We start from the raw sequence: 13,406 nt of genomic DNA, 5'->3' as shown, positions 1-13,406 counted from the left end.
TTTCCAAAAATTTCATAGATTAGCTGTCATAAATTATATTTTTAAAAATTTTTTACTATAGTACTTATTGTATATAACAGGAATAATATATAATAATATAATCCATAATATGATTTATACGAAGAAATATCAAAACTTTTATCTTTATGGACACATGCATACTTTGGTAGTCACAAAATTAAACTTATTTTAATATAAATAAACTTATGTTTTATAATATTCTCTTCACATACCTTTAAATCGTACTTTTAAGGATTTTTATCTTTCGTTATTTTTAATTCACACGTTCCCACATTACAGAATCTCTTAAGATATTTATTGTTATATCTATTTTCCATTAAGCAATGTTTTTTTTTTCGATTACTGATTATTTTAATTTAACTTATCATAATTAAATCAAATTAATTTAAGCCAATTAAGTTTAAGTAATTAATTATATTACTTAAATGAATTGACTTGCAATATATAGATTGAAATAATTAATTCATTTAATTATGCTTTGATTTGGACGTAACAATAATTAGCAATCATTTTTGAATCGATAAGATCGACTTTTTCTGCAACGCGTAAAAACAATTTTTACGAAAAGTAGAAAAAGTTCAATTCGAAAAGTGTCAATTCTTTCACATGTTTTTAACATGTAAAAATTACCTTTACGTTTATGACGATAAACAATAATAGATGTGACAATTAGAAGCGCTTTATCACTAAATATTATCGATTTGCCAATGACTAGACGTTACCCTTGGAGGTGGATTTTCCCTGAGCTCGGTCAGAAAGGCGTTAATGTTTTGACAATAACTCGGTTGACACCAGGTTTCGTTATGCGTGCCATCCACGATTGGAAGTATACGTTTATATGTGCTTCGGCAATTCTTGTAAAGATCCTGCATCATGCGGGGTGGTACCAATGTATCCGCCAGACCAGAAATAAACAGAGTGGGCACTGTGACTGAGCGAACTTTCAGAATAGACAAATACTGCAACGTGATAAAAAGCATGAAAATGTGAGGAATCATATAAAAAAGAATATATGAAAATATAAATAAATATAAGAATATATATATATATATAGAGAGAGAGATAAGATATATATATATATATATATATATATAGATAGATAGATAATATAAAATATATAATAAATATATAAATTCGAAGAAAAATAACGATACATAAAAATTTGCTAATCGTGACACTTTTTAACGGTAGATATACCGTATATTTTTTATAAAACCTTTAATTTATAAAAAGAGAACCAGAAGATGTGTATATAAAATAATAAAAAAAATTTTTAATATTCCCGTTCTGTTTACCTTGTTCTTGTATACAAAAAGTGGCAAGTACTGTAAAAATTTAGATCCTACAAATAAGGCGGCCATATCTGGGATACTGGTGAAGGTGTTTTCAAGTATAAGGCACCAAATTCTCTGTGAATTTTCTTCCTTCGTGGCTAACTCAATGGCTACCGCTCCACCTATACAAATTATAAATTAATCAAATTTAATTATTATAAATACTGATAAAATTAGTAAGAAGATTATAAAGAACTGTTCTTAGAAACTTGATACGATAAGATATAAATTTAAAAAAAGTTAAAAAATGATAATAAATATTCCAAATAATAAAATTAGATTCTTTACCTAGCGATCTACCGAATACTATGATTTCATTGGTATTAATATCCGTTCTACCAAACAGGTAATCTATTCCTGCTCGAGCATCCATATAAAGGCCCTCCTCCGACGGAGTACCTTGCGAAAGCCCATACCCTCGGTATTCCAACATTAGAATATTACACCGAATATTATGATAGAGTCCTACTATATTCTGCAATCTGGAAGAAACATATAAATATGATATATCGCGATACGACTCGTTACTATATTACTAAATTAATGTAGCAACGTAACGAATACCGATGGCCCATATTGCCAGCGTTGCCGTGAAGAAACAGCAATGTAGGTGCCTTCCTCATTCTATCTTCTGGTTGAGAAACAAAAAACATGTGCAGCATCGTGCCATCGCCAGCTCTGGTATATATACTTTGATAAGGCAAACTAAATATTGAAGGAGCTGGTACGTAAACTCTCGAATGGGCCGGCAGTTCTGGATGATAAAGAAGTTGGTCTTCTCTATGATAGAGTATTCCTGTAATAATAATAAAAAAAATCAGTCCTATAACATTTTTAACTTAATACAACTTTCTAAATCAATAATGGTTAAAAGCTTTGCTAGAAAATAAAGCTTTCTATAGTAAAAAATATGTATATACAAACCAGTTGTGGCAAAACACAGCAAAAAGAAAGCCAAAACTCCACCGTATAACCAATATAAAAAAAAGCACGCGAGGATATATGCTCCACTGAAAGCCCAACACTTCACGGCTACACTCCCCAGAAGTCTAATTGGCCTGCTGCGAGCTAAACGTATTCCGAAGGACATTATTTATACGTCTTGTATAATTTAAAGAAACGTTATCTCGATAATCCAAATGTTTTCAATAAACAGGTAGGTCTTGATTTAAGAACAGCCATGATAATCCTTAAACATTAAATGAATCGCTGCAAATTCTCACATCTTTCTTCTGCAAAAAATATTCAAAAAACAATAAAAGTTTTAATGACAATACATCGTGGGAAGAAATTACAAATTTATTTTTATTTCTTAACTTTATCGTTCAATTTTTTAGGTAGAGTATATCAATTTTATTTCAAAGCATATTAAAAAATTCTGAATACATTTTTGGAAAAAAAAATTGATTACTTTTATTTCATTTGTAGATCATATATAAATGCAACACAATCGTAATAGAATTAAATTTATTAAAATAAATTAATTTTTTTTTCTTGATGAATATATACGTATAAAAAGAATTGATTAAATGAGTTATTTATTTGTCAATTATTAACGAAAGCTATGTATATATTACAATCCAACCTGCAAGATGAGATAAATGACAGTTGGATCGCATAAACTTCAATGATCGTATTAATGGAATTTTTATAATAAAAAAACAAGTGTTTCTGGATCGAAACGACTCATAAAATGAACATTACTTGAGTTATTTTACAATTGTTATCGTTAAAAACGGCAAGTCGAGAATCATAAAAAATGCCAGACGTTTATTTAACCCATTTAACCTTTACGGTTCACATCTCCGCTCTTCGCTCTAAAAAAGTGCGGAGTATAGAATAGATGTGCAAGTGCTGATTTCATCTATGAAGGAAGAAATCATTACCCATTCGCGCTCGGATTTTGCAGTAGGCCATCGCCCAATCACACTCGATTATTCTCCTTGAACTCGAAGAATAATCGATTGCGATTGGTTTATTTTCTTACGGCCTTAAGGTCAATCCAGACAAACTTGCATAGCGCATAAACATAAGCATAAAGGCCATCGCGCACAAAATTGCATAGGCCGCATAAGCATAGCATAAGACCGCTGGACCAATGAGCATCTTATGTAAATCGATATGGCGACTCTATGCTGGATGCTCATTGGTCCAGCGGTCTTACGCTATGCTTATGCAGCCTATGCAATTTTGTGTACGATGGCCTTAAGAGACGTGCGTGGTCCATACGCATGTGCATAAGGAAATAGACCACGCCGTTTTTTTATGCATATGGTTATGCACCTATGCAAGTTTGTCTGGATAGACCTTTAAGCGGGGAGCACACACTTCTGCACAACGCGTAAGCATAATGCGTAAGCGTAAGAAAATTGCGTGGTCTATTTCCTCATGCACGTGTGTATGGACCACGCAATTTTCTTATATGCTTACGCATTATGCGTTGCGCAGAAGTGTGTGTCCGGGCCCTCAGCGGTCTTATGCCACGCTTATGCTAAGCTATGCATTTTGTTTGCGATGGCCTTAATGCTGCGTTTCCACTATACGCGTCGCGCGTCGCGTCATGACGCCGCGTCATGAGTTATCCAATCAAAACGTTTTATTTTATGACGTCATTTCCGACGCAAGATCTTGCGTCGGAAATGACGTCGTAAAATAAAACGTTTTGATTGGATAACTCATGACGCGGCGTCGTGACGCGACGCGCGACGCGTATAGTGGAAACGCAGCATAAGTTCTTCCGTCGCTCTCTTTACGCACTTTCTTACAAAAAGATTTGTCGTAGTTTCAAGGCTGCGAAGCAACTATTGAATTTATTCTAAAAATTAACATATCGTTTGATATTCTCAATTCACAAAATTCTTTTAACAAAGATTATAAGAAACCATTAAAACGAAATAATGCGATCCGCAATCTCAATAAGATCCGCGTCCGCGATAATGCTAGGGGCGGAAACGCCATGCGACAGAGTGCGTTGACCACGCACAACGTTTGATTTTGCCGCAGGCGACTCGCGGCAGCCTTCCGATTGGTTACATTGGGCGCGATCAGCAGACCAAGCCGCTTAGTAGCAGTCGAACGTGCGTGGCTCTTACTTTTAGAACCAACCGCGCAACGCGGAGCGTCGATAAGACGAACTCAACAGTTGTGTCTGCTGAACGCGGCCATTGTCGTCAACGTGTGGGCAAGTGTGGGAATGTGGGGTCGTGCAGGCGCAGGCCGCAGGACGGCGCAGGGTCGCGTGCCATTCTGTCATTTGATTTGCCTGGTTTGTTATGGTTTGTTAGCCATTGTTAGCATTCGATGACACGACCGACGACCGACGACTCGTCACTCTCGTACTCTCGTCAGTCGCGCGTCACAACTCGTCAGCTGATACGCATCGCCGCTGTGTGCGACACGGCACTACGCATCGTCATTAGGAAGTCTGATTTAATTAAAATTTCGCGTCGTCTGTAAGGTAGGTATGTAGAGCCACTCGCCATTTCGTAATAGATCGATGAGAATAATTCCCAACCATTTTTATGAACTACCCAGCAGCGTTACTATATAGCGCATTGGCAACAATATAGCGCGACGTATCCCCAATTTACATTATTCCGTCGATAAATATACGGTAAATATAAGCGCAGGAACAGCCTCGCATGCTCGAAAATGTAAGATAATCCCGATTATTTCCGGTCGCTCTCACGCGCGTATACGATACAGCGTTTCCGTGAGCGCGCGTGAGACACTTAAAATGCTACCAATGCCTTCCAACGTGTAACTTAGCCCATTGTTATTGAGATAGAGATACGACCGTTAAAGAAAAGATCCCGTGCTCTATAACCTTAAGAATAGGTTGAAGGCATTTAATTTATCTGTTTCTATGTTATTTATACTTGGTGTGTGTGTGTGTGTGTATATATATATATTGGTTATATATATTTAGACTGTTTTGCTTCAGGAGGATACATACGCGTCAACGGTAAATATGTCGACCGACGTAAACATGCAGGCTGAGAAGGTACATATAAAACAATTTCGTTTGCATGCGCGTATCCCTGCATGGTAATCGGGATGAATGTGTGTGTCTCTATGACAAACACGTACATATTTTGTTGCTGTTATACGTTAAAATTATACTCGTTCCCTTTCTGGAAAGCTGAAAGTTTGTGGTAAAATATTGATGTAACATTAATCTTTCTTTGGATCAAGCACAATGAAGAAGCGAGTATCGATAAGACCGAAGAAGAAGAGGGCAGATCGTCTAAAGACGTGCATGCGGTACCTATTTTTCCAAATTAAATTTTGCTCTCTAGAGACGGTTCTTTTTCTTCATCCCGCTATACGTTTCGTTATTTCTTCCACGTGTACAATATTCTAGATTATAAACGTAAGATTATATCAAGTCCGTTTACGTGACAAATAACGCGATGGAAGATTTTTTTGGAAAATTTTAGCAAAACGGTAGTCCCGTTTACGGGGGCTGCGAAGGACCAAACGCAATGTACGTGAAGCTGGTCAGTAGCGACGGCCATGAGTTTATCGTTAAACGGGAACACGCGTTAACGAGCGGTACTATCAAAGCGATGTTAAGCGGTCCTGGTCAATTCGCGGAAAATGAAGCCAACGAAGTCAACTTCCGAGAAATCCCGTAAGAGATTCAAACTATTTGTTTTCTTTCTTTTCTCATTTTGAAATCATGAAACAAGTTTACCGATATGTATACCGTGATAAATGATTGTTCGAACAAATGTCTTTTTTTTCTCCCCCCATAGGTCTCACGTGTTGCAAAAGGTCTGCATGTATTTTACCTACAAAGTACGCTACACAAACAGCAGTACGGAAATACCAGAATTCCCCATTGCACCTGAGATTGCTTTGGAATTATTAATGGCTGGCAACTTCTTAGACTGCTAAACATCGTTCATAGAAGAATACTGGCTTTTATTGGCACGTGACGTATAGGAACACCGCAGCTTTCTTTATTATGGTCGTTTAAGATGAATCTATGTATCGTGATATTTGGAAGACCGTATCGGGACGTATATAATTGATCGCTTTGGACTCTCGTATTCGTGACTCGTGAACATTTTAGTGCGACGAGACAATGCAAAGTCAAAGTTTTATAGTTACGAAACCTGAATATTCCACTCGCGTTACGCTTCATAATTTATATAGTCGCAGACACGTAATATTGCGATGCTTAAAATAATTACCGATAAAGTAAAGAAAATACGTACCACTCGCAATCTTCTAGCAGATCACGCATACACGTGTATCACCTGTTGTATACTTAAATTATATATTTCAGTAAATTATTGTTATCGAGATGAGAGAAATAACGTCAACTTTATATATATTGAATTCTCAATTCTATCTGCTAGGTGCGTTAGGTGACGAATACTTTTCATTGTATTAATATTGTGGCAAATATATGTATACAGATACCTTTTTTGTTAAATATAGTTATACGTATTTGTATTCTTGGTTTACACATATCGATTATATTTACACTTGTGCGTCATCCCGTGCTCAGGCACCGTGTGAGGTTTATCGATACGTTGCGGAAGGAAGATTAGGTTTGATAGAGCGCTTAACAAGATACGTCACTTTTAATCGATAAGTTACGTATAAAAGTCAGATATTGTACGCTATATGCAAAGGAATGGCAAACTACACGTTTATACAAGTTTTGTAAGCGCGTTTAAGAGGTCTCGTATACTAATAAATTTAATGTACGAAAGACGTGATTTTTTGTGATCCGCGCTAGCTCTCTTACATATTTTACGTTATACGCGTCACGTTTGTAACGATAACTGTGACTGTCTAAGATATAATTATCATCCTATTATATATAGGTACGTGAAGATACAATGATTTATATATATATATATATATTCATAATTACAGCTTACAGCTTTATTTGTTCTTGGTATCCTTTTCGAGATCCTTAAACTTAGCTTCGAGTCGCTTGGAGTACGCCGCTAGTTTATACGCAGCTTGCTCCAGTTTGCCGACGCTGTCGTCGATCTGATTGACGTTATCTAGGATCGGCTGTAGCTTCCGATACTTATCGTTCAGCGAGTCCAGTGATTGCACCACATTCGACGAGATGATCTTTAGTTCCGTATACTTGGCGATGGTCTCCTTGTTCAGACGCTCCAGCAGTCGGTAGTCGGCGTGGGTAGCGGTGAGCTCCTCCCGCAGGTACTCGCCCGTCTTCTGGAACATCGTGTTCGCCAGTCGACTCAGGTTCGGGTCGTGCGGATCCAGCGCCTCGAAACTGCTGGTGCTGGTGGAGAGCGTGGTGCCGCGTTTCGGTGATTCGCATCTCGAGTTCCGCTCGGCGGACAGACTCTCGATCAGCGCTGCCTCCGTCTGCGTTTCGTCCTTCGACGAGTCCATGATCGGCACGACTCTGTCACAAGATATATTACGGAACGACTCGCGTGGATGCGATCGGAGTCTGAATTCTGAATTTGACCATTACAATGGAGCACGCGTCTCACGCGTCCCGATCTCGATCAGCTGATAACAAATGGGCGATCCTAACCCTAACCTGTTTTTTAAATCCCAGCTGATCCCAGCTCTGTTTCGACAAGTTCCCTCTAGCCGGTTATTAATTTCTGCTATCTTTTTTCTTCAATTCAGCGATTACTAGCGATGCGACGCGATATCGGCAGTCGGACCATGAATCTGACGGATACGCAGAGTCGAGCCACCGTCTTTATCAATAACGATGGTATAGTGGTTAGTCTCTCGATATATAGGTATATATTGATTTTGAATAGACAATGAAATTAAGGGACACGATCTAAATGATAACTTGAATAATTAATAATTTCTTTTTTTCCCATACTTACCTACTTACATTTGACTTCATTATTAACAATTTACAAAAATACCGAAAATATAATTTTCTTCGGTAATATATAACGTACGTATCCTTCTATAATTATTTTATTATAATTTCATAATTATCCATAATAAATCACCATACGTATTTACATTGTTTTCGCATCATTGATGTATATAGAAAAGTATTTTTTACACATCATTTATATATGCAGATACGATATATATCGTGCAACTATTAAAAATGGCACCACGATAGAAATTAATTTAATTTTAATATATGCAAAAAATCAAGTTTTACATTATATATTTAAGAGATTTATATAAACATATATACCCGACGAAACTTTTCTACGTACATTAAATTTCGTTAGACATAAATTCTCATTGTATTTATACATATAGTATATTAAACTTGCTTAATATAACGGAAGATAAATAACTACTTTTCTTAAGCTTTGGTCTAAACTTTGGTAACTGTATACCACCATGGTTTCATTATCTATCCAATGATACGCGGAAGGCGTAACAGCGAGCTAGAAGCTTCAAGTTTTTATAGTTATTTAGGCATAATGGTTATTAGGTGTACACGCTTATCAGTGTTTATAACCGTTTGGATTATTTTGTTGCCATTTCCATGTATCTGCACCTGGAGTGTCAATAAGTTTCTAATTTTAGAACATCCAAATACAGAAAATGTAAACACTCGTTACATCGCTGTTAAATCCATTTATTATATATTACAACTTACACATGTCGTCCATATTTCTCGTAGCAACCCAGGCTAGTTCCTTATTAGCGATACTAGCATCAGCGTAACTGGCGGAGATGTCACCTGATCTACGTTCAACTATTTCGTACGGTATCTTCTGCCCGGACGCTTTCTCAAACGCACGTATGACTTCGAGCACAGAATAGCCCTTCCCGGTACCAAGATTTATCGCCTTGAATCCCATTGGATTGCGAGTCTTTTGATACATCAAAGCTTTCATATGTCCAACTGCCAGATCCATAATATGAATATAGTCACGTACACCTGCAGATTTAATTAAAAGAAGAATAAATATATTACGTATAATCGTCATAAAACGTCCTCTTTCTTCCCATAATATATATATATATATATTTTTTTTTTTGCATAATAAGCTGTCTTCTTATTAATAAGGTTTTATTTAGTTTTTTATATCCTGCAATCAAAAAGATATATAACTCTTACCTGTACCATCGGGAGTATCATAGTCGTTGCCATAAACATACAACACATCCCTTTTTCCAACAGAAACTTGTGCGATATAAGGCATTAAATTATTTGGAACGCCATTAGGATCTTCTCCAATTTCACCCGAGGGATGTGCGCCAACGGGATTAAAATATCTCAAAGATATAACGGAAAATTCCTGAAAGTAACTTTTTATCAAAGCGGATCTCACAAGACAGGGTATTGCGATATCGATACGGTGCGATACCTTCTCCGCGGTACACAAGTCCTTCAGTATTTCTTCAACCATAAATTTTGTTCTTCCATAAGGATTCGTACAGTCGCCAGTTTTCATATCTTCCACTAAAGGAAGTTGTTCGGGCACACCGTAAACCGTGGCGCTACTCGAATAAATAAGACGCTTTACGTTGTTCTCCCGCATAACTTGTAATAGATTTATCGTTCCACTGACATTAGTTTTATAGTACTCGAGTGGTTTCTGACACGATTCGCCAACCGCTTTCAATGCGGCAAAATGTACGACACAATGAAAAGTATGCTGTAACGAAATAAAAATCTGAATATTTGAATTTAATACGCCATCGGCAGAATTTATGAGCAAACAAGTGTATTTACCTTCCGAAACACGTTTCTTAAATCCGTGACGTTTGCGACGTCACAGTTGACGAACGTAACATTTTTACTCGCCAATTTTTCCACTCTAAGGAGACATTCCGGTTTCTCGGAACTTGAGTCTGTAAACATGAGAGAAATTGAAATTTTTATATTAGATATATTTATGTAAAAATTATACAAAACACACAACGCAAAACGGTGTCGATTGCACGCATCGCGTGGTAGCGCCAATAGAAAATAGACGGTACGTAATGAAATATTGTACGCAATGTATCGCGTATCTTTTTTTGTAACGTAGCTTGTTACGTCTCACCTTTGTAGGCATTGCTAAGGTTGTCTATTACCACCACCCGAAAGCCCGCTCGCAACACGTCCAACACCGTGTGAGAACCGATATAACCGGCGCCTCCCGTCACCAAAACATTCCAAGATTCGCTTGCCATTATTTAACGCTGTTTTATCAGTTGATATATGTATATTGCGTCATACACGCACGTGTATCTTATACGTGAAATCTTTTTTTCCACGCGAAATACCTAATATCAAGCGCGTACAACCAAAATGTATATCTTGATAAACGTACGCACTTTTTCAACGTTTGTTTCAGACACAGTCGTAAGATAAGTAGAGATACGCTTCGAGCGTTGCGATATAATACGGTCAAGTTTTATCCCAATACACTACGACTATACAAAGTTAATCGTAAACTTTCTGGCGAAGAAGTTACAGCATTGAAAGCAAGTCAATACGCATGTACGCGTACACGTACATATTTACGGATTAATAATCGTGCGGAACGCGTTAGAAGAAGTTGCGCGCACCTTAAATTCTTGTCGACCACGTTTCGCAGAATCTAAAGCACCGTCTAACCCCACAACGCGATAACCGGGGATACACTGACCTTATCGCCTTATCGCGATACCCGGACGACGGTCGACGTATCACAAAATTATATAACGTTGACACATCATCGGGCATCGGGCATCGGGCATCGGGCACACGTCGCGATCGGCGACGATCGGCGATCGCGGCCGGAGTAGCCGGACACGCGAGTTCCAGAGCTCGATGGCGCTCGATCGAGGACGATCGAGGATCGTCAGGATCCGTCGATCCGACACGTTTCCATCTGTGATTTCCATTCACGCCCGTTTCGTCCGCGAGGTAGCCGAGTGGCCGAGATTGCCGAGAATCCGATCGATCCGATTTGCGTGGTGGTGGTGGTGGTGACTCTGGTGACAAACAAACATCCGGGCCACGCCGCGGCCACCACCACGCGCCAAGCGCCAAGCGCGAGACGCGAGACGCGAGACGCGAGTATCGCGATTCGCGATTCTCGAATCGCGTCCGACCTCCGATAGTCCGAGGTCCGAGGTCCGACTCCCTTCGACCTCTCGCCACGCCACTCATTTCTCGTAAATGGTACCGAAGAAACAAACATTTTTTTCGAAAGAGGACATTTTTTCACTGCCAATACGCGTTATAATAATTCCTTCGCTCAACTCGAGATCGGCAGTGTGGCTCCAGTGGAGGAGCGCCAGACTCGTAATCTGAGGAACGAGGTTCTCGAGTCCACTAGAGCCATGGAATTTTTTTCCGAAAGCTGCGCTCCTCCGTGCAAGATTCAGGCCCTTGTGCGGAGAAAACTGGGCTCCGTCTTTCGGAAAGGGTCCAAAGGGTTAAAGTGAGAGGAGAAGGGGATAGTATTGGTTAGTACCGTTGGTAGTATATGTTGCGAACCCTACGGGGATACGCGATACATTATAATTTATTTCTGAACCTCATCGTTAATCAAAGTGTCTGTGTTTCGAATAATTCTTGACATTCGCGCAATTTATTTTCAGTCAATTCGCACGAAAGATTTGTACGTGATTCCTCTGAGATATATATATATATATATATATATATATATATATATATATATTTCTTAATTAATATTATATAAATTAATATTTTGTAAAAAGAAAATCATTCTTTCGTTAAAACAAATATTTTGTACGTTATAGGTTTCCTTTGACCAATGAAAATCTTCCGAACGGATGGCGCGCCGTTGTTGGAAAGGCAGATTGGAAACCGAAGAAAACAAGTAGAATTTGTAGTCCGCATTCCAGTGAAAAAGATATTATACGAGGCATGGGATATAAATATTTTTATTTACGTGAAAATGCAGCACCAAGAGATTATTCTTCACGCGTCGCAAAAAAAGAGCAGAGAGAGAGATTATCTGCTCAATGTTTAATAAATAAATCTGTAAGCTCCGGTATATATTTGACGCTCAAAAGGCACGTTCTCAACCAGATGATAAACTAAAGGTCAACGTTACACGGATGAGGTAAAAATATTAAAGTTTATGAATTTTGTCTCTGATAATTTTTCTTCTTTTTTTTCTTCTTCCTTCTCTCTCTCGGCTTTACATCATTTTTAAGTATAAACTTTACAAAAAATAACAGTAAGTTACAGACCGCGTTGTAAGAATATATATACATTTAAAAACGTGCATAAATATATTTAACTTTGTCACTTATAATATACGTGCTTTTTTAAACCGTAAAAAAACTGCGCCGCGTGGTGCGCGATAGAATAATTTTTTTCAATATTTTTCAATGACTAATATATATAACTAAGTATGCTTTAAATAGTTGCATATCGCGTCGCATAATATCCATATATTATTAAAAATGAGAAAATGATGTACTCCTTATCGATGAAGCGATGAAGCATTGACCTTCATTTGTGCGATAAAAAGTATTTTATTCATAGGACATTTTTCAACGTGTCTGCACATTACAGTGTATGTACGTCTAACGTAAACTATATGCTAAATGCGCTCTCATTTATGACAAAAGCGAACTGAGACGACGGGTCTATAAAGCATATAGCGTAAGACCGCTGGACCACGGAGCATCTTACGTATAACGCAATATAGCGACTTTACGCCGGATGCTCCGTGGTTCAGCGGTCTTGTGCTACGCTTATGCTAAGCTATGCATTTTGTGTGCGCGCGCGATGGCCTCAAGTTCTTTATTTATATATCTTTTATTCGTATCTTTCATCTTTCATCATTGTCGTTGGTTGTAATCAACGTTTGTGGAAACGAGGTCGGCACGAGCCAAATCTGAGGATATAAGAAAGTAAAAAGTAATGCAAAATTTTTTGTTGCGGGGAAGAGAAATCTGCCATGCGTTCGACAACTTGGACAAAATTGTAAAGATCGCGCTATATATGGTATATTTGAAATATGTATGCATCGATGCATTTATCGACCCTCGATAATGCCTCATACGTGCCGTGCACCACGGATAAAAAGGCACGCCCGCGATTCCCGCGTTGTCGATCGTGCGGCGGCGGCGCCGCCTGACGGAGCGGGGCCGGGGCGGGGCGTG

General features: G+C 38.2%; 4 protein-coding genes across 11 annotated transcripts; 1 reads left to right on the top strand and 3 right to left on the bottom strand.

Moving 5' to 3' along the window:
• Nucleotides 1-630: 630 nt before the first annotated feature.
• On the bottom strand, nt 631-3,200 carry Bem46 (abhydrolase domain containing 13-like protein Bem46). 5 transcript variants are annotated; one of them, XM_077399318.1, is made up of 6 exons: nt 3,060-3,200; nt 2,280-2,587; nt 1,914-2,151; nt 1,644-1,837; nt 1,317-1,477; nt 631-980 (listed from the first exon to the last, which is right to left on the bottom strand). In XM_077399318.1, the coding sequence occupies exons 2-6, from the start codon at nt 2,443-2,445 to the stop codon at nt 708-710; spliced, it is 1,032 nt and encodes a 343-aa protein (XP_077255444.1). In that variant the 5' UTR covers nt 2,446-2,587; nt 3,060-3,200; the 3' UTR covers nt 631-707. The 5 variants fall into 5 exon arrangements, with proteins under 5 accessions (XP_077255444.1, XP_077255446.1, XP_077255443.1 ...); XM_077399320.1 differs by having other exon boundaries at nt 2,280-2,544; nt 3,060-3,181; XM_077399317.1 differs by having other exon boundaries at nt 2,941-3,137.
• Nucleotides 3,201-4,541: 1,341 nt separating this feature from the next.
• Eloc (transcription elongation factor elongin C) lies at nt 4,542-6,818 on the top strand. 4 transcript variants are annotated; one of them, XM_077399253.1, is made up of 5 exons: nt 4,542-4,816; nt 5,299-5,358; nt 5,550-5,618; nt 5,795-5,988; nt 6,113-6,818. In XM_077399253.1, exons 2-5 carry the CDS (start codon nt 5,326-5,328, stop codon nt 6,252-6,254), a joined length of 438 nt encoding a protein of 145 aa, XP_077255379.1. In that variant the 5' UTR covers nt 4,542-4,816; nt 5,299-5,325; the 3' UTR covers nt 6,255-6,818. The 4 variants fall into 4 exon arrangements, with proteins under 4 accessions (XP_077255379.1, XP_077255378.1, XP_077255381.1 ...); XM_077399252.1 differs by having other exon boundaries at nt 4,544-4,812; XM_077399255.1 differs by lacking the exon at nt 5,550-5,618 and having other exon boundaries at nt 4,550-4,816.
• A 395-nt stretch (nt 6,819-7,213) lies between these two features.
• Blos2 (biogenesis of lysosome-related organelles complex 1 subunit 2) lies at nt 7,214-8,096 on the bottom strand. Its single transcript, XM_077399251.1, has 2 exons — nt 7,897-8,096; nt 7,214-7,755 (listed from the first exon to the last, which is right to left on the bottom strand). The coding sequence occupies exon 2, from the start codon at nt 7,740-7,742 to the stop codon at nt 7,257-7,259; it is 486 nt and encodes a 161-aa protein (XP_077255377.1). The 5' UTR covers nt 7,743-7,755; nt 7,897-8,096; the 3' UTR covers nt 7,214-7,256.
• Nucleotides 8,097-8,281: 185 nt separating this feature from the next.
• Gale (UDP-galactose 4'-epimerase) lies at nt 8,282-10,921 on the bottom strand. The gene is made up of 6 exons (XM_077399245.1): nt 10,340-10,921; nt 10,027-10,145; nt 9,659-9,949; nt 9,409-9,589; nt 8,944-9,228; nt 8,282-8,841 (listed from the first exon to the last, which is right to left on the bottom strand). Exons 1-6 carry the CDS (start codon nt 10,467-10,469, stop codon nt 8,789-8,791), a joined length of 1,059 nt encoding a protein of 352 aa, XP_077255371.1. The 5' UTR covers nt 10,470-10,921; the 3' UTR covers nt 8,282-8,788.
• Nucleotides 10,922-13,406: the final 2,485 nt, after the last annotated feature.

Source organism: Temnothorax americanus, unplaced genomic scaffold, assembly GCF_048541705.1.
Source record: "Temnothorax americanus isolate GAGA-0224 unplaced genomic scaffold, ASM4854170v1 Scaffold124, whole genome shotgun sequence".
In the NCBI taxonomy this organism is placed as follows: Eukaryota; Metazoa; Arthropoda; class Insecta; order Hymenoptera; family Formicidae; genus Temnothorax; species Temnothorax americanus.
Note: the sequence above shows the minus strand (reverse complement) of the source record. Positions and strands in the feature narration are given on the sequence as shown.